General features: G+C 35.2%; 1 protein-coding gene across 3 annotated transcripts in view; it reads right to left on the bottom strand.

The window, feature by feature from the left end:
* LOC131152978 (uncharacterized) overlaps nucleotides 1-27,088 on the bottom strand; it is a 39,111-nt gene extending 12,023 nt beyond the window's left edge. For 2 of the 3 annotated variants that reach the window (XM_058104967.1, XM_058104966.1), the window contains exons 1-7: nucleotides 26,589-27,043; nucleotides 26,088-26,150; nucleotides 25,837-25,932; nucleotides 18,498-18,545; nucleotides 12,264-12,335; nucleotides 9,232-9,290; nucleotides 8,697-8,787 (exon numbers count right to left, since the gene is read on the bottom strand). In XM_058104967.1, the coding sequence (XP_057960950.1) occupies nucleotides 8,697-8,787; nucleotides 9,232-9,290; nucleotides 12,264-12,335; nucleotides 18,498-18,545; nucleotides 25,837-25,932; nucleotides 26,088-26,150; nucleotides 26,589-26,903 (744 nt within the window). In that variant the 5' untranslated portion in view covers nucleotides 26,904-27,043. Of the gene's footprint in view, nucleotides 1-8,696; nucleotides 8,788-9,231; nucleotides 9,291-12,263; nucleotides 12,336-18,497; nucleotides 18,546-25,836; nucleotides 25,933-26,087; nucleotides 26,151-26,588 lie in introns of all 3 variants that reach the window. The other variant, XM_058104968.1, reaches the window with a different exon arrangement.
* Nucleotides 27,089-27,567: the final 479 nt, after the last annotated feature.

The following is a 27,567-nucleotide window of genomic DNA, read 5'->3' as shown; positions in this document are numbered from 1 at the left end:
TTTTTTAAAATTCCAGTCATATCCTCATCTACTGAACACCTAATCCTGGAATATTTTCGCAACATCTCCCACGCCATCATAATCAGTACTCCTCAAAACCCTTTCCCTATAATTCAGTCACTCTCCAACCACCCGAACCCACCTTCAAAACACCCAAGCCTGCTGTGTTTTTCATCAAAGCACCACCATCTTTGCAAACCCCCTGATCTACTTTAGCCTTAAGTTTCATCGCCCAAGACACACCGCCAGCAACATGTGTTAGTTTCCAGAACTTGCAACTGCCAAATTCACGAGAAATTGCTCCAGCCACAAGAATTTGGTGTTTTCTCCTGAGATTTTGATTTGCTGCTTGATTATTTGGTTCCAGACAGCATATTTTACAAGCAAGCATGATTTTTTTTTTATATAAAAATCTAGAAATTGAAGCCTCACTTGAACCATCAGCACCTTGGATGAATTTGTCACTTCCAGAAATTAAAATCAGTTTGCATTGCTGTGCTCGTGGGTTGTCTTTGTGAATTTGTTTAATCTAGAGTAGAGGGCTGAGGTGTTGAACTCCAGGGAAGTCAGGTGCAGATTCTGCTGAATCAATTCATCAATGGGAGGCTGGGAGCCATTTTGCCCCAGTTTCAGAAGACTTTGGACCAAACATAAACCTTTTGGGGCCTTTGGGCGAATAAAAACATGTATTGGGCCACATTATTGAAGCCCAAAAGGGAAAAGAAATATCCCAATCCAGGTAACAAAATAGGATCTGTACAATTCTACTTACAATTCTACTTACGATTCTACGATTTCAATTCTACGATTCTATCAATTCTTTTACGATTCAACAACGATTCTAATTGATTCCAATTTTTGTTCGTGATTTTAATAACCATGATCTAGACCACATGTAAATTGAAGTGAAGATAGTTCCTGAACATTCAGAATTGGATTTGTGGTTTGCAAGAATAGATGAGGACTGTTAGCAACTTGTCTAAGGGTCTTTGGTGATGTATAATTGCAAGACAAAGCATTGGAAAAAGGAACACCATTTGTCATACTTTGGGCACAATTTTAAGCTTTTTCACACCTTACTCAAGTGTGGAGGAAATGTTTGCAAAATCATCATTGATGGAAGATGTCCTATGAATATGTTTTCTATAACTGAGGTCCCTCGTATGCAACTTCATCCAGAACCTCACCCAGATCCTAATGAGATATCTTGGGTTGATAACTCCATTTTACATGTTTGTCAAAGAGGTTTGGTTCTTATCCAAATGGGTGAAATATTTTTGTCTAATGTTTTGTAATACCATAACAAGGAATACTAACCATGTACTCCTTGATTCTCCTTAGTTGGCTGATTTGGGTGTGACTAGGGACATGAGAACACAAGTCTTCCACTATATGGGAAGAAAATCATTTTGAAGTCTGCTCTACCAACCAACCAGGGCAAAGAATATGGGATTTAATTATGTCAAAGTTACTTAACATGAAAACAGTACAAGCAAGGAAATGAATGTGTTTGAAGACATTCAAAGTCATTCAAGCATTCCAATTGTTGAGCTTGTCATTCTCCATGTGTTTATTGATGCTAATTCTCAATTTAAGTCTATGGTCCTGTCAATGGAACAGGGTTTCTAATATCAATCAACCGCTGCCTTTCACGCATGCTTTCGAAGAATCCAAATTCGCTCGCTTCTTACTTCTGATCCTCCGACATTTCAAAATTCAAGGCTGGATTTTTTCTAACTGGGGAAGATTTGATAAAGGACAAGAAGCACAACCATTGGCAGATCCTTGTTGGAGACTAATTTAGAAGAATTGGGTCAAGGGATTGTTGGGTTTAGTAATAGTTTATTGTGTGTTTAGTTTAATTAGTACAGGATTATCTGTATTTAGAGGCTTGCTTGTAATATTGATGTATTTTAGGGATTGTCTGTAATTTCACTTAGTTTTAGGGGTATAGGAGTAATTTTATGTGTTAGAGGCAAATAGTGTTTGAAAGCCATGTATGAGTAGTTGTTGATGAATTAGATTTGAGAAGTTAAAATGTGATTCCCCCTTCTCTCTTCCCTCTTCCCTCTTCCCCTTACCTCCCTTCTATCTCTCATGGCTGCAGATCCTTGATGCTGTCCCACATCATTTGGTGCAGAGCCCACAATCGATGTCCATTCTTTCATTTCAATTCCCTCATGTTCTCCCTTCACTCTTCTTCTCTCCCTCTTCTTCTCTACTTCCTTTTCTCCTCTGTTCTGTAACTTCTCTCTCCCTCCCAGGTCTGCTTATATCCTTGATGGTGTCCAGCATTAGGAATGTATTATGAACAAACCCAACACCAGGTTGTAGCGGGTTTGGATCTGGACCAGGACAGATTAATTCATAGTTGGGCTATTTAAGTGAACAGGCCCAAATTCCTAACATTAATCTTAGTCTTGAGAGGCTTTTAAATTAGCCCATGGATCTAACAAGGTGCTGTTTGGATTTCCGGAATTATCCATAGGAATTGGAATTGGAATGGAAAATTCCCATTCCATTCGTTTGTATTTCAAGATTTTCATTCCCATTCCCAGAAATCATGGGAATCAGATTCCTGAATTAACTAAAATACAGATTCCTTAATTTTAGTCCGGAATCATTTCTCCATTCCACCAGACAGTTTTATTTTCTAATTTTCTCTTCCAACAACGTATTCATCTTCTTCTCCCTTTTTCTGTTCTTTTCTGCTGCTCTGTTTTCCAGTGACTGGCGTTGACGCTAACTCCCTTCTCCATTCCAGGTATTCTCTTCAATTATTAATATTTTTCTTCTTCCTTCTTCCACAAAAGAAGAACTTGTTGAAAAAATCTCAAATCAACTTAACAGAAGGAAGCATTGCTGAACTAAATATTGCAGAAGGAAGCACTGCTGCAATATTTCCGGTGAAGCAGCAGCCGGCCAGTTTAACAGGTTGAATATCTGTTAGTTAAAAATCCATCCATTCATCCTTTTTTATTTTAAACGCCATCTTTTGTTTTATTTTCTTTTTCATGTGAAATAGTGGCTATCTTGATTTCTGCTACTTTCCATCCCCACCATTTCCGGGCAGTACCTTTTCCGGCCATTGTCTTTTCCAGCCATATAATTGCATTATTTCAATAAAAGCGCATTTAAAAATTATTTAATGATTAAAATTTAAATTTTTATATTGTAAATTATGGGATGGAAATATTAATATTTGTAAAATTAATCAAGGAAAAATATAAATATAAATATTAAAAGTCAATACCACTTTGTGGCCACAGTTTCAGTCAAGACTAATTTTTTTGGTTTAAATTAATAGAACTTTTGATTTCAATTTGATTTAATTTTCAAAATTTTATTTTCATCTTAATATTTATTCGATAGTCACTGCAATTTTCAATCATATCAGTTTTTAGCCGCTACAGTTCGGCCAATTTCTAAGTGAAGTGTCAAAGTTTCAATCAGAAAAGTATATTGCTATCAATGATGTAACTACAGTTTAAAAAAAAAAAAAATACACTTCTTCCATCGTTATGGCTCACAATTCTACATTATTATGAAGTGGAGATATACATATATATATATATATATATATGTATATGTTTGTAAAATGAACTATACTTTTTTTTTTTTTTAAATGTATATAAATTTTTTATTTGCATAAAATAACCCTAAATTATGCCACTCATTAATTAAAGAGAATAATAAATGTAGTGATCATATTACTTTCAATTTTCCTAATTTTACAAAGATTAGTTGTCATTGTTGTCATTGTCATTATTATTATTATTCTTGACATTAACTCAAAACAGTATTACAAGATTTTTTAATGCATATATTCGATTTACTTTAATGTGTGCACAAAATATGGCACGTCTTGCTGTATCTTTGAGAAAGAAAAGACAAATGCATGTAGTTCATATTCTTTGCATCTTGGTAATGTTTGTCTTCGTGATATTCATCATGTGGTAGTCTTGGGTTAATATGTTATAACGTCAACTGGGGTGTAGAAAGAAAAATAAAAAGCCATTAAGATTTGGGAACCTACATAGACTTATTTATGAAAGTAATCAAGCATGTGCAAGTCAACTTCACATGGATAGACACGCATTTAATGTGCTTGGCGAGATGGTTAGGGATGTTGGAGAGCTTACAAGAGATAGTGGCTATGTTTGTCCATACATCCATCCACCACCAGAAAAAACAGGACAATCAGGCATAATTTTTTTAGAAGTGGTGAAACTGTAAGTAGATATTTCAATTTGTGTCTTAAAGCAGTATTGAAGTTGCATAAGATACTACTAAGAAAACCACAAGCTATAAAGGGAGACTGCACAGATGATAGGTGGAAATGCTTTCAGGTATATGTACACTTAGACGTGTGTTCGTGTATTACATACACAAAAAAATGTTTCTTTTCACTTATGACTATGGAAGATATCTAATAATAGTAAAATTATTTGATTTTGTGGAATTGTTTAGGAACCATAGATGGAACTTATAATAGAGTTAGTGTCCTTGCTGAAGTAAAACCAAGGCATTGGACTAGAAAGGCAGACATTGCAACCAATGTTTTAAGTGTGTGTTCAGTGTTCACCAGATATGCAGTTCATATATATTGCCTGGTTGGGAAGGGTCCGCACATGATGGTTGTGTTTTATGTGATGCTATATCTAGGCCAAATGGCTTGAGGCTACCACAAGGTAGGATTTACTTATTAAAATAAAATGACAACTTAGTGAATCACCATTCCTCATTTAATATATTGTTTGTTTTTTATTATTTAAGGTTTCTTATTACTTGGTTGATGTTGGATATACTAATGGAGAGGAATTCCTAGCCCCATATAGAGGGCAACGTTATCATCTCAATGAGTGGGGAGTTGGGCACCAACCTCAAAGTGCAGAAGAATACTTTAATATGAAACACTCCCAAGCAAGAAATGTGATTGAAAGAAGCTTTGGGATGCTTAAGGGTCGTTGGAGTATTCTTAGAAGCCCTTCATATTTTCCAGTTAAAACTCAATGTCGCATTATAATGGCATGTGCTCTGTTACATAATCTTATAAGGAGAGAAATGCCTAGGAACATTATAGAACCCATATGTGATGTTGCAAAAGATGGCATTGAAGAGGATGAAAATGATGAAGTTGAGTTTATTACAAATGTTTCATCTACTGATCAATGGAGCAATTTCAGAAATACCTTAGCTCAACAAATGTTTAATTCTTGGAGAGTTAGATATAGAAAGTGATATTTTTAAATATATTAGCACTATGTTAACTTATTTTTGTCAAATGTTTGCTTGAACTTTGTTCTCTAATTGTTTTATCCATAATGTATTCATAAATTGTTTACTTTGAATTTCATATTAAAATTTATTAGTTATTTAAAGTGCTTATAATGGTTAATTTAAAAACCATGATAACATTTCAATGCAATAGGATGGACATTAGTGAAAATATACAATCTACTCGTGGTAGAGGAAAAAATAAATGTAAATGGACACATTATGAGGATGAAGTTTTGGTTGATTGTTTGTTAGAGCTGTCCATAGATCCTCAATGGAAAGCAAACACTGGATTTAGGAATGGATATCTCCCACATGTGGAGGAGATGCTTGCACGAAAAATCCCTAACTGTGGCCTAAAGGCTAGTCCTCACATAGAGTCAAGGGTGAAGATTCTAAAGCAAAAATATCATGCAATATCTGAAATGTTGGGCAAGAGTGGTTTCACATGGTATCAAACAAAGAAGATGATTTTGTGTGAGAAACAAGCTTATGATGAATGGTGCAAGTTAAGTTATAAATTATAATTTTCAAAACTACTAAATAATTAAAATTGTTCAATATTTATTTTGTATGTGATACTTTTAAATGATAAGGGCACAAAGAAGCTAGACGATTATATGGAGTTTCCTATCCACATTTTGAGGCTCTTGGACAGGTATATGGAAAAGATCAAGCAACCGGTAATTTTGTTGAAACATTTGTGGATGTTGTGCATAATATGGAAGAAGAAGATGCAAAAAATCTTAACATTGATGAAGATGATGTGGCAATACATGGTGAAGGTGAATCAAGTACCCAATATCATCATTCATCTAGGATATCATCTAATAACTCCACAAAGCAGAAAAAAGACGATTGAAATAGGCGCAAGGATGGAAAGGGTTCCGAGTCTTCTAATGACCCAATGCTAAAACAATTTGAGAATATGTCTGACATTTTCGGGTCTTTTGTTCATGACATAGTGCCACATTTTGCTACTATGGCTAGAGTAATGACGCACGAAAATGAAATGATTAATAGAAGAAATAAAGTGGTCGAGGAATTGTTTAAATTAGAAGGATTAACTGGACTAGAAATCATTCAGGCAGCTGATGTATTTGCTTCTGAAACAAGTAGAGCTTCCATGTTTTTCTCTCTTCCCAGTCATCTTAAGGGACGTTATACTATTGGTCTTATAGATCATAGTATTGGCAAAACTAGTGCTAGTCATTAGGACTCTATATGGATTATATGAAATTGGATAATTTATGAGGGACTTTTTATTGGAAATATTTATATTGTCTTTAGATAGTTATGAATTAAAACTATCATTGCAGTTGCAGTCTTTTGGGTGTCTTATGTTTGGATTTATGGAGATGATGATGTTGTTCATGGTATTTAATCTTTAAAAAAAATTTATTGTGGCTTAACCACTTTGTTTATGAAATTATTAAATTTCACTAAATACATAAATAAATTTTGTTTCAAATTAATTTTCGATCGCATATATGTATATATTGATCGTAATTGTTGCATATATATGGCGATTGCAAAAATATTAAATAGATAATAACTCTGAACATAGATTTATTCAATTGATAGTCGAAGAGGACCATGGCGGTGTCATACAAGATAGGACTTTCCATATATCTTAGATAAATATTAAAGTATGTTAACCCACAAATAATTAAATTAAGATTAATTGCATTTGTTTAAATTTTAAATTGTTGGGAACACTATAGGAAGCTCTAACAGACTAACTATATGATATATGTGGTATGTTTTTAATTTATTACTTTTCATACTTTCTATTGAAAATTATAATAATTTTATAACATTTTAGTATTTTTAATTTTATTGCATTGCATGTGAGCAACCTTTTCTATGCAACTATTCATTTAAGAGACAAAACCTACGTTGTGATTTCTTGATTGTCTATTTTTTTTTTTTTAAATTTACTTAAAAATTAAAGAAATATTAATGTATGAAAATTATTCTTAAAAGAACATTATTTTTTTCAAATTGAGGTAAAAAAATAGAAAAAAGTTCTTGTAACTAGGTATTCCAAACAAGAGCATTTGATTTCGATTCCGTTTCTCTATCAAACCAAACATGAAACCAGAATTTGTCATTCCGATTCGAATTCCAGTGCATTCCGATTCTGATTCCGATACTGAGTCCAGTCGCAAACCAAACGGGTCCTAAAATGAATAACAAGGGCCAAGGAAACATTAATGTTCCTGGTCAAAAGATTTCGAACAAGGAACAGGAGTATCCATTGTGCTTCTAAAGGTGGGAAGACATCTCTTAACAGAAAAGAGAGGAGTTAAGGGCAGCAGGTTAACTGGGTCTGATATTACTTCTGTCAGTCTGGTGAGTGAGCTTCCCAGTGGAGAATGCTATGGGCGGAAGAACACAGGTGGGGCATAAGCTCAGTCTGTTGGATGGCAGGTTGAGAAGTGAAGAATTTGTTCAGAGGTGGTTCCTTCATTTGAGGCTAGCAAGGTTGGGAAGAGCTCAAAGAGGAGTTTTCTTACTTAAGAGTATGTTAACTTTGTTTTTGGTTTTCATTTCTCATTATCTTCCTTTGTTTTTTTCTTTTCTAGCTCTAAGGATCTCTTATCCTCTACTAGGCTGCCATTTTTCTCCTCTTTCTTAATTTATTTCTTTTTCTGTCAAAAATATATATAGAAATATAATTTTATATTATATTATTATTCTCATTTTTTTATTACTTTCTATTTTCTATATTATAATAATTTATTTTCATTTTGTTATTACTTTCTATTTTCTACATTATAATGATTTATTGTTTTAAGAGTCATAACATCTTATAGGGGGTTTTATAGTCCGATCAACCAAAATAGAGAGAACAATTTATTAATTTAGTCCTTCCCCCCTCCCCCCCAAAAAAACAAAAGACGAAAAAAAAAGGGGAAAAAAAACGATGCCTGTCGAATGGGATTCCAATGCAAGATTCCCATGGGTGAAAAAGGATATGAGATAACCATGCTTGGTGGACTCCTTCATGATCAACCAAAATAGAGAGAACAAATTACTAATTTAGTCCCCCCCCCCCAAAAAAAACAAAAACAAAAAGAAAAAAGAAAAAACGAAAAAAAAAATATATATATATATATATACAATGCCTGTAAAAATGGGATTCCAATGCAAGATTCCCATGGGTGAAAAAGGGAATGAGATAACCATGCTTGGTGGACTCCTTCATTTCCAGAAAATGTGAGAATTACTCCCATGTCACTTTCCTACCCCACAAATGTGAAAATCGAATGTCATAAGTGATACATTCAAAGGAATGCTGAAAGATCCCACATAACAACTAAAGCTTTTAGGCCAAGTAGTGAGTGACAGACAAACAATAATAAACGGAAACAGAAAGAACTAAAGAAAATATGATCAACTCTTTGAATACTCACATATTTAGCCCACAATGACCTTTCTGGTAGTTTTACCCCTTCACCCTCTCCAGCTTCCCCACCAAGGATGTCTTCTGCAAATGCTGGAGTTCTGAAAAAGATAATAATAATTTAAAAAAACTATTTATTGACAATAAGTGAAATTATAGACATAAAAACTAGAATATCAAGAACAAAATTATGTGCTTGAGGTTAACAAGAGCAATTGAAGGGGGAAAAAATGGCTATTAGAATGACCCTGAAAAGCTGGTTTCTATTCATCCTATAACCTTTTTCTTTTGGGACCAATGATGAAACATGATATAAACCTGACCACACGCACAACAAACACATTCATTGAACTCCAATCAACATAATCTGCCTGGCTTTGGATCCATTATAAATGCAAAAAATGCATCCTTGTGAACACTTTTTTAGATGAACTTCAGAAGACTTCAAATTAAACCTTATCCCTGATGGGATTAAATAATGCAGGTAGCAGCATTCCAATGACTAAGTTTGTTTCCAGAGGAAGAAAAATGCTTCTACATTTTACCTTGGGGCCTGTTCACCGTTCTTCAAGATTGTATGTGAATTGAAGGACCATTTTGTTGGCTGAAATGCAGGTGACAAAATGCATATTAGTAGTTCACGTATACATTCAGAACACCAAAAAAAACATGCTTATATGTCCCAACAAAAGTATCTCAAGTTCCCTTCTTTAAGGTTTAAGATTGATTTTTCATTAAGGGTTAAGGGTTAACTGATCGACTTCTCATTTTCTCGCCATCTCTTTTGTACGAGGAAGCCAGGGGAAAAAAAATATAGAGAACTAAGCAACAAAATCAAGACTCAAAATAAAGAAAACAGAGATAGGTGCGCGAAATTTTAATAGAGAAAGTGGTTTCACGTTGCAGGGCTGATGCCCAAAAGTGTTTCTCTTCTTCACTACTAGAAGGTCAAATTCTCAGAGGATCTGGAACATCACACCTCCTGGTGTCTTTAGGAGCATTTGGAAGGAAAGAAATTGCAGATCTTGTGAATGAAGAAGTTGCCTGTGCATAAATTGAATGGCATTTCATACAAACATTTTTTATAAATTACTCAGAATTTTACAAAAAAACATGTTTCCTTGGGTTCAATATTTTGCCAACTGAGTTTAGAAAATTCTCTCTCCATCTTTTTTATTGTACTGGCACCTCCTTGGTGCCCTTTAATGTGAATACCTCTTTGGCTATCCAAAAGAAGAAAAGAATCTTGCTTTAAGTAGAGTCTCAGACGATTTCCAACATATAATGAGAAAAAGACCCTAAAAAGGACAGGGACAACCACCAAAAGAAAAGGAAACAGAATGATAGGAAGCTACAATATATGTCATCTTAAGACCTGGATCACAGTAGTCCTAATAATGCTCTTATATGAATTATGTAATGTTCTTCAACTGGAGATAATCTGCAGTCAATGAACAAGAATGGGCTCACAACCCTGATACTGCAACTTGGTTTGTTCAAAATCACAACATGACTGGCCCTATTCTAACACAAGGTTGGAGATGGGATTTGTAGATATTAACTCGTTTTATGCTAACAAACTGGGAACCAAACTGGAGGCAGATCATTTTTAGGTTAGGCTTTTGCACACCAGCGGGCCCAGCACACTGCAATGCACAATAATATTGAAAAATTATGTGAATCATCAGCTGATCAATCCCATTTATGAAAGAACTGGCCCTGAGGACTAATTTGAGATGCTAAAATAATGAGGCCCACAAGCTACAGTGTCATACAATCATCTCCCAAATTTGAAACTTCTAAACCCGTCTCTACACCACCTCCAAGTTCTGAGGATTGTGCCATGTTAAACAAAACTAAACAAATGAGATGTTAAAAATTTAGGCCTCAAATTAGCAAAGAAACAAAGAAAGAACCAGATAGCCAAAAGTGTTGGCTGCAGTACAAAAAATGATGATGTTTTATGGAGGATTAGGTTGATGAGGTAAGGGAAACTCTTGGAGCTACAGTTGGGGTGGAATCAGAAAATGTTTGATGTTTTCATGCCAGGTGGTGCTTGTGACAATGGTCAAAAAGCTTTTTGAGATGTAGCTTCAAATGTTGGCGGAGGATTCAGGTAAGGATCTTCCTTGTACAGTGAATGATACCTATTTTTCAGACAATCGAAAACGCCACAGAGGGATTCTCTACAAGGAATCAGAACCTAGGACATGGAAGGAAGTGTTGATGCAAGAGAGAAATAAGGTACAGATGTGAGGTGTAGCAAGGGTATGGGCCGATCTGTTGGATGGTTAAGTGTTGATATTAGTGAATTTGAGGATGAGGGTGGTTTGCGTGGAAAAGATTCAAGAGCAGTAGGACTATGGTTCTGCAAAATCTGATTTACTTGGGGTTTTATCATATGTACACCATCTCTGATGGTGGAGGGTATTACAATTTTTCAGGAGGATGGAAAGGATAAAATAAGGGTGCGATTTTGCCCACTCCAGTAGATGAGGTTGACTGGAAGGGGTTAAAAGCTCTACAATTGTTGGATAAGATGGGTTTACGGTTATCTAGTCCTGAAAGTACCAGAGTTTGCTTGGATGGATGTAAAAGGACATTGAAGAAGTGACAGCGTGAATTAAAAAAAATATTGAGGTGCCTAGTGAATTGCGATGGCAGGGGTTTAAAGAGGGGGTTTCTTATTTGAATTGTAAGTTAGGTTTCTTTTTTGTTTTTCTTTTATTATTTTTCACCCTCTTGAGGATTGCTTGTATTTTTTTTTTTTTTTGAGAATAAAACAAGAGGCAAAATCCAATGTGCTTGCAATATTAGTGCATCAAAGTTAAGTCCCCTTTAAATGTCTTCAAAACTCATCAAAATATAAGTCACAATTGCAATTATTTTTTCAAAATTACAAAAATAAGAACATATACATACCGTAACAGACATACATACACACACACACACACACACACATAAATATATCATCTTTTCTTACACAGTGAGTTTGCTTGGAGAAACTGGAATAAATTATTAGGTGCGGTGGGAGAAAATTGACTTTGGCTGGCCTCAGTGGAAGGACTGTTGACCATTTCTTTTTTGAAGGTTCTGGAAGAAGGAAGGATGGGCTGTACTTTGGAAATGCGGTATCTCTGCAGTGTTGTTGGGGATATGGTTGGAGTGTAATGCATGGATTTTTTGGGGAGAAAATTGAACTGGCAGCTGGTTTGGGAGAAGGTTTAATACTTGGCCTCTTTATGGTGCACTGGCTTTGGATGCTTCAAGGGAGTTAACTTTTTGGAAGCTCAGCGAGAATGAAGGAATCTTTTGTTTTGATTTTTCCTAGTCTTTATTTTTTTTTTCAGTTTCTTTCTTCTGGTTTGTTCCAGAATTTTGATGGAAGATGTCTTATTCCCTCTTTGTAAATTTTTTCCTATATATATACATACATATATATATATAAAAAAAATTCAATTGGTGTCACTTATCTAGATGTGATATTTTATTTTTACATTCTCATCCCTTAACAGTCAGAATCCAACAAAGGGAAAAAAGAAGAAAGGGAAACTGAGATGCAAAGAGAGAGATTTACCAGTTTCAACTGCCGAGGATACTGGCATGCCCCAGGAGAACCATAGTTGACAGCTAGAATATTAACACCATCCTGTTTAAAAAAAAGAGAATATAACAGTATAAAACCACCATAAGAAAAATGCAATGCATTCCACAGGCCAAATCTTTCAGAAAATGGACACACGTTGGATATGAAAATAACAACAATAATAAGAAACACTGGGAAAGGAAGCAGGAGGCAATTAAAACTAAAAGCTTAAAAGCATATCCATGGAATGGTATATTGAACTACTCGAATGGTTCATCACTTCATAAAAAAGGAGAAATAAAAAAGTCCAACACATTTGCAGTTCCTTTTAAGAGTAGTAACCACCAGTTTGCACAACTCACCCCATTAAAAAATAAATTCATCACGTCGATTAGCAATGAGTTGCTACATCAGTACAGTTTTCACACTTGGAGAAACAGTAATCCTGGATCTAAGGCACAATATTCAACAAACTTTGGCCTACCCATTTTGATCAAAAGATTTTATAAGGTGATTAGCCAAGGAACTTAAGAATTAAGACTCACCAATAAAGACTACCTTGAATAGCTGGTCCCAAGTGCAGCTTTCATTGTATGAATAGTGGTGCCTGGGCATGATACAGAAGAGGAGTCATGCAAACTTGAAAAGGTTCATGGACACAATTCTAAACTTCAGAACTTGAAATTGATAGCTATGCTGGTGAAACTTCTGTCATGGCCTTAAGTATTGGCATCAAATTTCTTCCAGAGGACAACCAGTGTCAATCGAAGATACAAAACTCTGTGAATAAGGTGGAAGTTAAATAGTTGAGTTTGAGGAAGGAGGCAATCCGTAATTCCAACAAAAAACTATACTTGAAGCTGGTAAAAATGAGGCTTCAGCCCAGGTTGAGTTTGCTAATACTGGGGGTGATTTAGCCACCTCACTTGAAAGGCCTTTTGATGGAGAAGAAATTTTGAGGACATTAAAATATTGGAATGGAGACAAAGCTTGGGAACAGATGCCTTTCTTGAGTTTTCTTCTAACTGGGATGTGGTTAAAACTAACATAAGGCAGTCTGAGAACTTCTATGCCAATGTTATTTCAGTGGGAAATTTGAATTCTACCTGTATAACCTTGGATGATGTTTGATAAAATTAAGCATTAAGTGTTCAATAATGAAGACTTAATGTCTCTGAAAACTAATCCATTTCAGCAACCTTAGGAGGAACCTTTTTTAAATTTGAACCAGATTCAGGCCTAGATACTGCCTGAAAATCTCTCCCTCCCAGATCCACACTTTCCAAACTCAATGACTTTCTGTGAAACCAGAAGCCTTAGGGAAAAAAAATTTAAAATTTTGAGACAGATTAGGTTTTAGATACAACAACAACAACAACAAAATCAAGCCTTAGTCCCACTACGTGGGGTCAGCTATATGAATCATTTTCTGCCAATTTATGCGATCATGGACCATTTCTTTTGATAGATTCAAGGATATTAAATCCTTACTCGCTATCTCCTCCCAAGTTATTTTAGGTCTACCCCTACCCCTTCTACTGTCCCCCATAGTAACTAAGTCACTCTTCCTCATAGGTGCACTATAAGGCCTACATTGCAAGTGTCCATACTATTTGAGTCGTCCCTCTCTTATCTTATCTTCTAGAGGAGCTACACCTAACTTACCACGAATATGTTCATTCCTTAATTTATCTTTCAATGATATACCACTCATCCATCTAAGCATTCTCATTTCGGAAACTTTTACTTTTTGGATATTATGTTTCTTCATCACCCAACATTCCGATCCATATAGCATAGCTGGTCTTATAGCTGTCCTACAAAACTTCCCTTTCAATTTTAAGGGTATTCTATGATGACATAGCACACTTGAAGCACTTCTCCATTTTACCCAACCTGCTTTAACTCTATGCATTACATCATCTTCAATTTCTCCTTCAACTTGCATAATAGATCCAAGGTATTGAAATCTACAAGTGCTATTTATTTCTTCATCATCAAGTTTAACTTTGTCTGCAATATTCCTCCTATCATTACTAAAATTACATTTCATATATTCTGTTTTATTTCTACTTATCCTAAAACCTCTAGGTTCCAAAGATTCTCTCCATAATTCTAACTCAGTCTCTACTCCGTCCCTAATTTCATTAATTAATACAATATCATCTACAAACAACATACACCATGGAACCTCCTTTTGAATACTCTTAGTCAATTGGTCCATCACTAAAGCAAAAAAGATAAGGACTCAAAGTAGATCCTGGATGTACACCTATGGTAATTGGAAATGCTCTAGTTTCTCCATCTATAGTACTTACACTAGTCATTACTCCATCGTACCTATCCTTAATGACATCGGTATGCCTACAACATACACCCTTTTTTTCTAAAACCCACCATAAAACTTCCCTAGGTATCCTATCATCTCAAGGTCAATAAATATCATATGCAAGTCCCTCTTCTTTTCCCTAAACTTTTCCATTAATCTTCTTAAAAGATAAATAGCTTCTGTGGTAGATCTCCCAGGCATAAAAACCAAATTGATTTTCTAAGATCTTCTTTTCTAACCTTAACCTTTGTTCAACTACTCTTTCCCACAGTTTCATCGTATGACTCATAAGTTTAATTTCACGGTAGTTATTACAATTTTGAATATCTCCTTTATTTTTGTATATAGGTATTAAAGTATTTTTCCTCCATTCATATAGCATTTTCTTAGTATTTACAATTGTATTAAATAAATTAGTTAACCATATAATTCCGTTATCACCCAAGCATTTCCAAACTTCAATTGGGATATTATCCGATCCCATAATTTTCCCATTTTTCATCCTTTTTAGTGCAAACTTAACTTCGTTAACTCTAATTTTGTGTATAAATCTTATATTTTTAGTCTTTTCCTCATTTGACAATTCTAAGTTTAAGCCTTCTATTTGGTTTTCGTTAAACAACTTACTAAAGTAACTTTGCCATCTTTCTTTAATATCTTCGTCCTTAACCAAGACAATATCATCCTCACTTTTTATACATTTTACATTTCCTAAGTCCTTGCTCTTCATTTCTCTAACTTTAGCAAGTTTAACTATATCTCTTTCCCCTTCTTTTGTACCTAATCTATCATACAAACTATTAAATGATCTATATTTAGCTTCACTAAAGGCCCTTTTTGCATCATTTCTTGCCTCCTTACATTTTTCAAAGTTATCTCTGTTTCTACATTTTTGCCACATTTTATACCAAATTCTTTGTCTTTATGATTTTTTGTACATCTTTATCCCACCACCAACTCTCTTTGCTATTCGAGAATCTTCTCCTTGATTCACCTAAAATCTCTTTTGCTATCTTTTTAATAGAGCTAGCTAATCTATTCCAAACAGTATTTGTATCTATCCCATCCTCTAAGGTCCAATCCCCATCTTTGATCATTTTATCTTTAAATTTTACTATATTTTCTCCTTTTAGGTTCCACCATCTAGTTCTCCTACACTGATTTATTTTATCTTTTTTCTTCCATTTTTTAATACATATATCTAACACTAGGACTCTATGTTATGTAGTTAGGCTTTCACTTGGAATAACTTTACAATCCTTGCATGATAAACAATCGACCCTCCTAGTCAAAAAAAAATCTATTTGACTTCTATTTTGTCCACTTTTAAAGGTTATTAAGTGTTCTTCTCTCTTCTTAAAGCAAGTATTCATTATATTAAAAAGATATAACATAGCAAAGTCTAAGATCATCTCCCCAGACTCATTTTTGTCTCCATATTTATATCCTCTATGTATCCTCTCATAATTTTTATTATCTCTTCCAACGTATCCATTCAAATCTCCTCCTATAAATATTTTCTTAGACCCTGGTATGCCTTGTATAATACTATCCATATCTTCCCAAAATTGTCTCTTTAGATTTTCTGCTAAGCCAACTTGAAGAGCATAAGCACTAATGATATTTATTATCTCTTATCCTAATACCATCTTGATTTTTATAATTTTATCTCTTACTCTAGTTACATCCACAACGCTATCTTTTAAGTTTTTGTCTATAATAATGTCTACTTCATTCTTATGTTTTTTTTTTCCAGTGTACCAAAGTTTAAATCCTGATTTATCGATTTCTCTAGCTTTCTCCCCCACCCACTTAGTTTCTTGAAGGCAAATTATATTAATTCTTCTTCTAATCATTGTATCCACAATTTCCATGCTTTTACCCGTAAATGTCCCTATATTCCAAGTTGCCAATCTAATCCTAGTTTCCTAAACTAATGTCTTTACCTGCCCACGTTCAGAATGATGCAGGAACCCTCGCATATTTGACACCGTACCCAAGTGCTGATACAACGTGTCGCTTCGGGGCAACGAACTAGCCCACCCTCGCCCACTTTTCGCTACATCCAGGTGGTTCAAGTGCCACGCGTCACTCGTAAGAGACGCCCTAACAAATATTCGGTAAGGATTCATATCATAGTGATCTGACAAATTTTACGCTAGTCGTCAGCTACCTAATAGCAACCCTCCTCAAATCCACACTTTCCATACTCAACGACTTTCCTTGCTAAAATTTCCAACTGGAATCATCGGAATTCCTCCATCTCCAATCAACAGAAACTCCATCCTTCACCACCCCTGCATAACTAGGCTCAATGGGAAGCCCATTATACACAAGGCTCTCTCCCTCATACTTCTATATCTTGGGAACCCAATTTCCACACAAAAACCCCAGTATTTTCTATGTATTTTGTTTTAACATGCCATCATCTTCTTTCAGTGATTAGCAGAAAATCCACCACCCTGAAGCCTCCCTTCCTTCTGGAACTCGCAGAGAGAATCTTCCCCCAGAATACAGAAGTTTCTCAATTACAATCATATGCCCAACAGTCCGAGTCCGTTTGACACAAAGCGAATGCTCACAGAACCTCCTGGGTTTCTAGTTGTTTTCACCCATGGATAAATCGAACTTTCTGTCCAAAATTCACAGAATTGTCATTGAATCCATTTAACTTCATCATTTAGCAATAGGCAATAATCTCTGTTCCGAGATTTCTCCAGTATTGTAGGGGCTCGCAACATAGGAACCAACTTAAAGGAAAAAAGCTTCCTATCTTGACTGAGCAAGACATGGCAGAAAGAAGACTGCTTTTATTTCTTATTTTTTATTTCTTTCCGAATCTTCTGTTTCTCCTTTCCCCTTCTTTTCTACTTTTCTTTTTTTCCCCCCTTTTCCTTCTGCAAAGTGAAGGGTTAAGCCCTAATCAACTTGACGCCAAGCCTCTACCATATCCATTAGAAAGAAGACGAGAGGAAGAGAAGACGAGGAGAAGCTATATAAAGAAAGATTATTTAGCCAATATTTATTCACTAAGGGTCTGAATACCAAAGTTTTCTATCTTGATCATGAGAAATATACATGCACGAGGGTTGAGATACAGAAATACTCTGAAATAAAGGCATAATTGTACTTGTCACATTACTAATACAAATATGTGACAGTAGTACAAAAAGTTACCACAGCTGTGGCAGCAGTGGTGTGAGAGTTACAACAGAGCCCTGGCACATTCCCTTTCTTCTTCTTCCTCTTCCTTACCTATAGTTGTATTCCAAATCCAAGGTTCAAAACTCAGTTTCAATCCAAGAGACCATCTCTGGGAACATGCCAGCATGTGTCCACGCTCACACGATTCCACACAAACACATTAAGAGAATAAGAATATACACTATAGACCCTTGAAAAGAAAAGAAGACAAGCACAGAAGAACCTTCGTTCATAAACAGAGTACTTGAAGGTCAATTCATTGTTTATAAAACACGAAATAACATGTTTCTACATAAATATAATATACTTTACCCCATATAATGCCCCTTCTATTCCAGGGACTCAAAACTTAAAACTGTAATTAAGAGGAGATTGAACAGAAGTTAATCCCATATTATAAAGGTTGGACCATCGAGGATAATCTTAGAAATTTCCCACAATTTCCAATCATACCTTCAATGGGAAGTGGTCCCAACCTAACACAAGGGGCAGGCCACAGGCACATGGACCATGTCCTAAAGTCCTGATTTAACCAGTTTAAGCAGATGCAGAAACTATGACATGACAAACTCGTAAAACCTCAAATCTCCACAATGGAAAGAAGGGAAAAAAAAAAAAAGAACTTTAAGAAGGTCAAACAGCATTTCCAACGCCAACAAAATTATATTTGCATGTCTTGAATCAGATATTACCGTGTGAATGACGAAGTGCTCATCCAAACTCTCCCTCGGAAGACATCTCTGCCATTCAACAATGCAAAGTCAGTGCAGCAAGAGACCAGATTTCAGACAAGGTGAGCAATAGGATTCAAGTTAATAGATGGTAAAACGAAAATAAAACAGGATCAATGAATATGGGATTATGTCAAAACTTGTTCTCCTCCCAAGGAGTAAGACAAAAGCTCTTTCACTTCTTTGTTTACTTGAGGTAAAATAATAACAAGATAATAATAAGGATCAAGTGCAGTAATAAACAAATGGCATTCTTATATATAGAAAACATAGCCTAATGCTAGTAAAAAATTCCCTCAAACTTGATGGTATTCTGCAATCAAATAATAGTCCAAAGCAACTCCCTGTTTAAACCATTCTATCTTAACTCAATGTACAATATCCTCCAGAATATATCCACTGAAATACACAAATAACAACTAAGCTTAAGAAACTAAAACAATCATTTCTTTGTTACAAAAAGAAAATTTTCCAATAATGTAAGAAAAGCTTAAAAAAGGGAGGATAAGATAAGTATCATCTGTGTGTGTGTGTGTGTGTGTGAGAGAGAGAGAGAGAGAGAGAGAGAGAGGGAGAGAGAATAAGATTTATAAATTTGGAAAAAAAAAAAAAGGGATACATCAAGCTCAACAAACTGCAACCGATCCTGCAGAAAATCAGTAAAAACTCCTTTGGAGCAAGCAAATGCAAATGCCCGTAGAGAGTCAACTATTTTTTCTTTTTTTTTTATAATAAAAGAAGTATTCATTAATAGAATAAGAATATACCGCTAAGAGAATAAGATGTCTCCTTAACAAAAGAACTCAATTCTCCCTATCCACTGCAAAAATAAAGAACAACCATTGAAAATAAAAGCATTTCTCCCCAACCAAATTCCCCAAAGCACCACGAAGACAGCACAGTTTCCCTACCTGCTAGCATCTTTCCTCATCCAAATCCTCTAAGGTAAGTCAAAAAATAAAATCTCCAAGAAGCATGGACACACCAAAACTGTCTGCAAATAACCAAAATCACTTGTCCCAAACTTCAACATCCAAGCCATATAATAATGCTAAAAAAGAAAAGATAGGAATATGTCCCATTACAACAAAACACATCACACAAGCATCATGAGATAAAGCATCGTAGGGCCTCCTACTCTGCAGCAGATTGTTGCCATTTAACCATATTAAGGACCACCAACCAAGCAAAAGCCTTAACCTTCCATGGAACCTTAGCTCTTCAAATACAGTTGACAAGAGGAAAATAAAAATAACAAATCAGCTCAGAGTAAAAAGGACATTCAATGCATCCAATCCACATCCAAGACTTGCTTCTATGAGAAGAGTGAAAAGGTTATCCAAAGATGTAAATGCTAAGAAACAAATTCCCTTCGATGAGCAAGAGAAAAGCGAGCACATTATGAACAATTGAAAGATAATAAACATGGCGATAAGCAACTGAGAGAGAGAGAGAGAAGAGGAGTTATCCCCCAGCAGCAAATCCTCCCTCTACCAAACCCAAGAGCCAACTCCTACTTTGCATTTGACAAAGGAAAAGGACCATAAATAAATCTATTAAATAAATTTCCAAGCACTTCAAATAGAAATTATTAGCATCTCAATCATTCTCTTACAAATCAATTTTATATTTTATTCCCAACACTTAAATCTCCTTCAAACTTAAGGCTTCTAATGTAACTCATCTAACAAGATGATCCCTATTCACCCTATACCTAACCAAAAAAAAATCTCTCATATGCCTCTCAAGGGCAGGAGCAACCCTTGCCGAAATTTTAAGTAGGTATTCCCTCTTCTAGCCCTTCAACATACTTCCTACTCTTTCCAGGTTCCATAAAGGAATTAGGATTACCTCCAAGACGATGACCCAATTAAGTCAAAGGCCAGTCTAAAATACTAGAACAGCTAACATGGCCAAGCTCACCTCTCCCAAAATTAATACCAGACACCCCACTCTTAGACATCAATTTTCAAACGTAATATTTTCTAGATCTTAAGGTAAAATTTTTCAAAATTTCACAAAACTATCTTCAAGAAAAAGAAGGGTATCATCCGCAAACTGAAGATGGGACACTGCAACTGCCTCCCAACTCACCTCAAGGCCCCAAATCAGAGTGTCCTCCTACTCAACACATCAACCACTAAAGTAAATACAAAATGGGTGAGGTATCGTCTCAACCCCCATAAAGGCTTAAACCACTCCCTCAATTGACCATCCACTATGACAAACATAGTCACCATGGGTACACACCCTCTAATCCACTCCCTCCAAACCTCTTCTTAGCAATCACCAAATCAGACAACCCAACTCACCATATCATCAGCTTTTCCAAATTCCACTTAGAGCAAAACTCCTCTCTTTCCCCTTCTCCTCACATCCTCCGCCACTTCATTGGCAACCAAAATAGCATTCAAAACCTTTCTATCCTTAATGACGGCATGCTCCAAAGTAACCATCCCACTAACACCTCACAGAGCATCTTAGACAAAACCTTAGCCAATAATTTCAAAAAACTAGAAACCAAGCTCATCTACCAAAATCCTCTAACCCTATCCACGCTTTTTCACAGGAGCAAGAGCAATAAAAGTAGAAATGACACTCTTCCCCACCATCTCATTCCTACGAAACACATTGGAAAACTCTATAATGACCTAGTGAATCACCTAAATCCAACTGTGGTGCACATAATGTCCTAATCTTTTCACACACAACCGGTCACAAACCTGAGTAAAGGAGAAGGGTAGCGTTAGGCAACTGACAGCCAGCGTAAAATTTGTCAGATCACTATGATATGAATTCTTACTAAATATTTGTTGGGGCATCCCCTACGAGCGATGTATTGCACTTGTACCACCCGGGTGTAACAAAAAGTGGGTGAATGTGGGCTAGGTCGTCTCCCAGAAGTGACGAGCCGTGTCAGAGCCCGAGTACGATGTCAAATGTGCGAGCAAGGGTTCCTACATCATTTTGGATGTGGACAGGCAAAGAGGTTAATTCAAGAGACACGGATTAAATTAACAACTTGGAATATAAGGGCACTTATTAGCAAAAGTATGGAAATTGTGGACACAATGATTAGAAGAAAAATTAATATAATTTGCCTTTAAGAAACTGAGTGAGTGGGAGAGAAAGCTAGAGAATTTGATAAATCAAGATTTAAACTTTGGTACACTAGAAATGAAAAACATAAGAATGGAGTAGGAATTATTATAGAAAAAAACGTTAAAGATAGCGTTGTAGATGTAAATTGAGTAGGGGATAGAATTATAAAAATCAAGATGGTCTTAGGCCAAGGGATAAAAAATATCATTAGTGCTTAAGCTCCTCAAGTAAGCTTACCATAAAATATTAAGAGACAATTTTGGGAAGATATGGATAATATTATACAAGGCATATCAGGGATTAAGAAAATATTCATAGGAGGAGAACTAAATGGACACATTGGAAGGGATAATAAAGGTTATGAGAGGATACATGGAGGATATGGATATGGAGACAAAAATGAGCCTAGAAAGATTATCTTAAGACTTCGCTATGTCATACGATTTTATTACAATGAATACTTACTTTAAAAATAGAGAAGAACACTTAATAACCTTTAAAAGTGGACAAAATAAAAGGATTGTAAACTTAATAACCTTTAAAAATAGATTTTTTCTTAACTAGGAGGGTATTGTTTATCATGCAAGGATTGTAAAGTTATTCCAGGTGAAAGCTTAACCATACAACATAGAGTCATAGTGTTAGATATATGTACTAAAAAATGAAAGAGAGAGGATAAAATAAACCAATGTAAGAGAACTAGGTAGTGGAACCTAAAGGGACAAAATATAATAAAATTTAAAAATAAAATGATCAAAGATGGTGATTGGACTATAGAGGACGGAATAGATACAAATACTCTTTGGAGTAGGATAGTTGGCTCTATTAAAAAGGTAGCAAAAGAGATTTTAGGTTAATCAAGGGGAAGATTCTCAAATAGTAAATAAAGTTTGTGGTGGGATGAAGATGTCCAAAATGTCGTAAAGGCCAAAAGAATTTGGTATAAAACATGGCAAAAATGTAGAAACATGAATAACTTTGAAAAGTGTAAAGAGGCGAGAAAAGATGCAAAAAAGGCCGTTAGTGAAGCTAAACATAAATCATTTAATAATTTGTATGATAGATTAGATACAAAAGAAGGAAAAAAAGAGATATATTTAAACTCGCAAGAGCTAGAGAGAGAAAGAGTAAGGACTAATGTAAAATGTATAAAAGTGAGGATATATTGTCTTGGTTAAAGAAGAAGACGTAAAAGAAAGATGGCGAAGTTACTTTAGTAAGTTATTTAGTGAAAATCAAATAGAAAGCTTAAACTTAAAATTGACAAATGAGGAAAGGGCTAAAAATATGAGATTTATTCACAAAATTAGAGTTAACAAAGTTAAGTTTGTACTAAAAAAGATGAAAAATGAAAAAGCTATAGGATTGGATAACATCCCAATTGAAGTTTGGAAATGCTTAGGTGATAAAGGAATTATATGGTTTATTAATTTATTTAACACAATTATAAAAACTAAGAAAATATCACATGAATGGAGGAAAAGCACTTTAATACCTATATACAAAAATAAAGGAGATATTCAAAATTGTTATAGCTATCATAAAATTAAGCTTATGAGTCATATGATAAAACTGTGAGAAAGGATAGTTGAACAAAGATTAAGGCTAGAAACAAAGGTCTCCGAAAATTAATTTGGTTTTATGCGTGAGAGATCTACTATAGAAGCTATATATCTTTTAAGAAGATTAATGAAAAAGTTTAAGGAAAAGAAGATGGACTTGCATATGATATTTATTGACTTAGAGAACACATATGATAGGGTACCGAGGGAAGTTCTATGACAAGCTTTAGAAAAAAAGGGTGCATGTAGTAGGTATATTGATGTCACTAAGGATATATATGATGGAGTAATGACTAGTGTAAGGATTATAGATGGAGAGACTAGAGAATTTCCAATCACCATAGGTGTACATTAAGGATCTGCTTTGAGCCCTTATCTTTTTGTTTTAGTGATGGATCAACTGACTAAGAGTATCCAAAATGAGGTTGCATGGTGTGTGTTGTTTGCAGATAATATCGTATTGATTGATGAAATTAGGGGCAAAATAGAGACTACGTTAGAATTATGGAGAAAAGCTTCAGAATCTAGAGGCTTTAGGATAAGTAAAAATAAGATAGAATTTATGAAATGTAATTTCAACAAAAGTAAGTGGAATATTGGAGACAAAGTTAAAGTTGATGATGAAGAAATAAATAGCACTTGTAGATTTTGATACCTTTGATCTATTATGCAAGCTGAAGGAGAAATTGAAGAGAATGTAAATTGTAATGCATAGAATTAAAGCAAGTTAGGTATAATGGAAAAGTGCTTCAAGTGTGCTTTGTGATTGTAGAATACCCTTAAAATTAAAAGGGAAGTTTTACAAGAGAGCTACAAGACCAATTTTGCTATATGGATCAGAATATTCAGCTATGAAGAAACAGAATATCCAAAAATAAAAGTCACCGAAATGATAATACTTAGATGGATGAGTGGTATAACACTAAAACATATATTAATAAATGAACATATTCGCGGTAAGTTAGGTATAACTCCTATAGAAGATAAGGAAGGGGCGACTCAGATGGTTTGGACACTTACAACGTAGGCCACATAATGCGCCAGTGAAGAAGAGTGAGTTAGTTACTATAAGGAGCAGTAGAAGGGGTAGGGGTAAACCTAAAATAATTTGGAATGAGATGGTGACTAAGGATTTAATAGCTCAAAAATTGTCAAAAGAAATGGTTCATGATTATATAAATTGGCGGAAAATGATTCATATAGTCGACCCACCTAAAGGCTTGGTTTTGTTGTTGTTGTTGTTGTTGTTGTCCCCGTGAATCACCTCCCAGCCGTCCTGAAAAAAGGACATTGTGAATCCATCAAAGACTGAGACCTTATCTCTCTCGATCTCAAGCATTGTCCTCCTAACCTCCACAATGTCGAAGTCTCTTCAAACAAGCCACAAGGTCGTCACCAAAAGGGTTCTAATCAAAACCCTCTCAACATCAGCAGATGCACAAAATTTCAGTGTACAACCTCCAATAGAAATCCATGATCGATTGATCATCTCTCGAAATCTCTAACCTAGATTCTAACTCTAAATAAACAAGAATTTGGGAAAGACACATAAAATACGTCAGTAAGCACAAAAGCATGTTTTATTAACTTGACCCTTCAATCTCTCACACCCTACAGATCTTCTTTCAAACATTAATTATCGCATCCCAAAAAAAACAACATTAAAGAAGCACCCTGACAGGCCTAGTAGGACAAAGGAAGCACAATGATTTTACACCTCAAAACTAAAGCCATCACATACATATTCTCTAAATTCCCTATAGGAATGAACTAAGAAATGAACTCAGCCTCGGTTCAAAACACAATATTAATACACCTCATAAGACACAACCAATCCATTAATGCATAACAAAATAAAATCCAGGAAGAAAAGATGAGACCATAGAAGCTTCTAAAAAGAAAAACAGGACATAACAGATTTTTTTGACTAAAAACCCTAGAGCTTCTAAGAAGACCGACTGGATTACTATTTACCAGAATAGAAAACCAAATTTGAAATGCTCATCAATCCAATATACCCATTTGCTTACAAAAACCATCCTCAGAATAAAATCCAACTGAAACCCACAGTCCACAGTCATCAACCTTCTCCATATCCAATTTACGAACCATCCAAGGCACACTTGAATGAATTGTTGAATCTACACATTCATTAGTGATCCAAACAGCATCTAAAATCTCTATCTCACCCACAAAGGCGTTCTAGAAATCAGACACCACTTAGCAATAAGACTTCAACTGAATCATAAGAACCTTAAGATACTACTAGTAAAATTCTGACCACCAAACCAATGAGCCTGAAATCTTTAATTTCTTTTCTATCTAACCTCTTTCTTTTCTCCTTCACAGCCAAACTATTTTCAGTAAAGACGTCCTCATTTTTTTGGTGTGTTTTGTAGTGCATTATTACCACCGAACCATAACTAAATTTGCACCAACAATATCTCAAAATTTATAGCTAAGCATACAGAAAATTATGTGCTTGTGCATGTCTATTATTTCCAAATTTCAACCATAAATTAATTTAATTTTTCCAATTGAGAGACTAGCAGTTGAAAGGAACATAAAATCAAGCCAGTACACCACTGCAGTGAAAGTAAAACCTACAAAATAGAATGTAATTAACAGTAACTTACAGCTTTTACTGATGAAATAATGTACTGCCTCCCAGGAGGACTCAAAACATTGCTTGGAAGTCTTATATGATAGAAGTCATCATCTTCCAGGAGTTTCTAGACACACATAGAATTACCATGTCAAATCATTGCTTAAATGGTGGGTGGGGGTAGAGGAGAGAACAAAAACAGAAACAACAATGAACAATAACAACAAAAAAATAAAAATAAAAAGAGGAAGAAGATTGCCAGGTGTTGTGAAGAGGAATGACCTTGAATTTTTCCTTCTCTGTTTCACTAAAAGCATCCCTTGAAAACCGAAGTTTCGTGAGAGTCTGTCATAAGTCAATTTCAGATCAAATTTCCCAGTACAAATGAAAGCATGCGTATAAATAAGGTCCGCAACTAAGATAAAGAACTCCAACTCCCAACCACGAATCAAAGCATCATATGTTAGAACAAGTAATTGTGTTTCATTCATCTTTTTAACAGCAAATACAAGCTCAAATGTTCAATTCTCCTTATCTATAGAAACCAGAATAACAGGATACAAAAGATTCAAAACTTCACTTTCTTACTCCGGTTTCTCAGCAGTCAAGTAAAGGGTAAAACCAGAAAGACAGAACATAAGCACAAACTTTCCGTTCAGCTTTCCTTTTTTTCAACCCGCATACACTCTTACTACTGTAAAATTAATACAAGACACACATTTCCTTCTCTTCTCCTCCATTTGCTCAGAACACACACATAGATTACAAAGAACGGAACAATACCTGTCCTCCGTGATGCCAGGTCTTCAGGCGGGCGGAGAAAGTGCCGGCGGGAGCGAAATCGGAGTCCCCGAAGGCGTGCTCGAGGGAGAAGTGTAGCTTTGAATCCGTGTCCGAATCTGGTTGCCTCTTCCGTAGGGTAGTTGGAGGGGACGGGGGAGATAACAAATCAGGCGATCGACCTCCTTCGAGTCCGAACTCTTCGTCGTCCACGAGAAGCTCATCGGATTGAAACGCAAAGGTTGAAATCAGCAGAGAGAAAAACGCAAATCCTATGGCGAAAAAGGATAGAGTAGAGCTAGGGTTCGTTCTCGTCATGGTTCAGGCTTCGGAAAGAGATCAACCAGAGATTTGAGGAGTCGAAGGGGCGGAAACTCAGTCTCTGTCGCCTCTGCTGTCCATCATCTACTCCTCCACCGCGCCCCAGCTCAGAATGCCCTGTTCTCCGTGCTCGGTTGTTTAGTTAATATTCTCAAAATTAAAAAATAAAATAAAATTTTGATTGAATTCATGTTAATTCTTTCATATTTATGAATAAAAATTAAAATTATGATTAACATAGTACAGCTAAAATATAGTACATATGAAATTTTTTTATAATAAAATATTAAAATATATGTATACTTAATTATTATATTGTTTAACTGATATTCAATGCTTTGAGCACAACAAATATTGTTAGGAATTTGGAATGGTTTATAACACAAACACAAGGAAGCAATCACAATAAACATTGGATTTACGTGGTTCAGCTAAACTCAACTTACGTCCACAAGAGAGAGGGAGTTTCACTGTATCACTAGGAAATACATTGGAGGAAAAGTAACACACTCAAACTCAACTCTCAGCTCAACATCTCTGTTTCTCAATCACATTTTACAACATACAGTCCACTTGCTTACACCACCGATTACTCTTGTGTCTATTTTCTCTACAACACACAAGTCATTTTATACGGGGGGAAGAAGAGGCATGGAGATAG

The sequence above is a fragment of the Malania oleifera genome, chromosome 4, assembly GCF_029873635.1.
Source record: "Malania oleifera isolate guangnan ecotype guangnan chromosome 4, ASM2987363v1, whole genome shotgun sequence".
NCBI classification, from domain to species: Eukaryota; Viridiplantae; Streptophyta; class Magnoliopsida; order Santalales; family Ximeniaceae; genus Malania; species Malania oleifera.
Note: the sequence above shows the minus strand (reverse complement) of the source record. Positions and strands in the feature narration are given on the sequence as shown.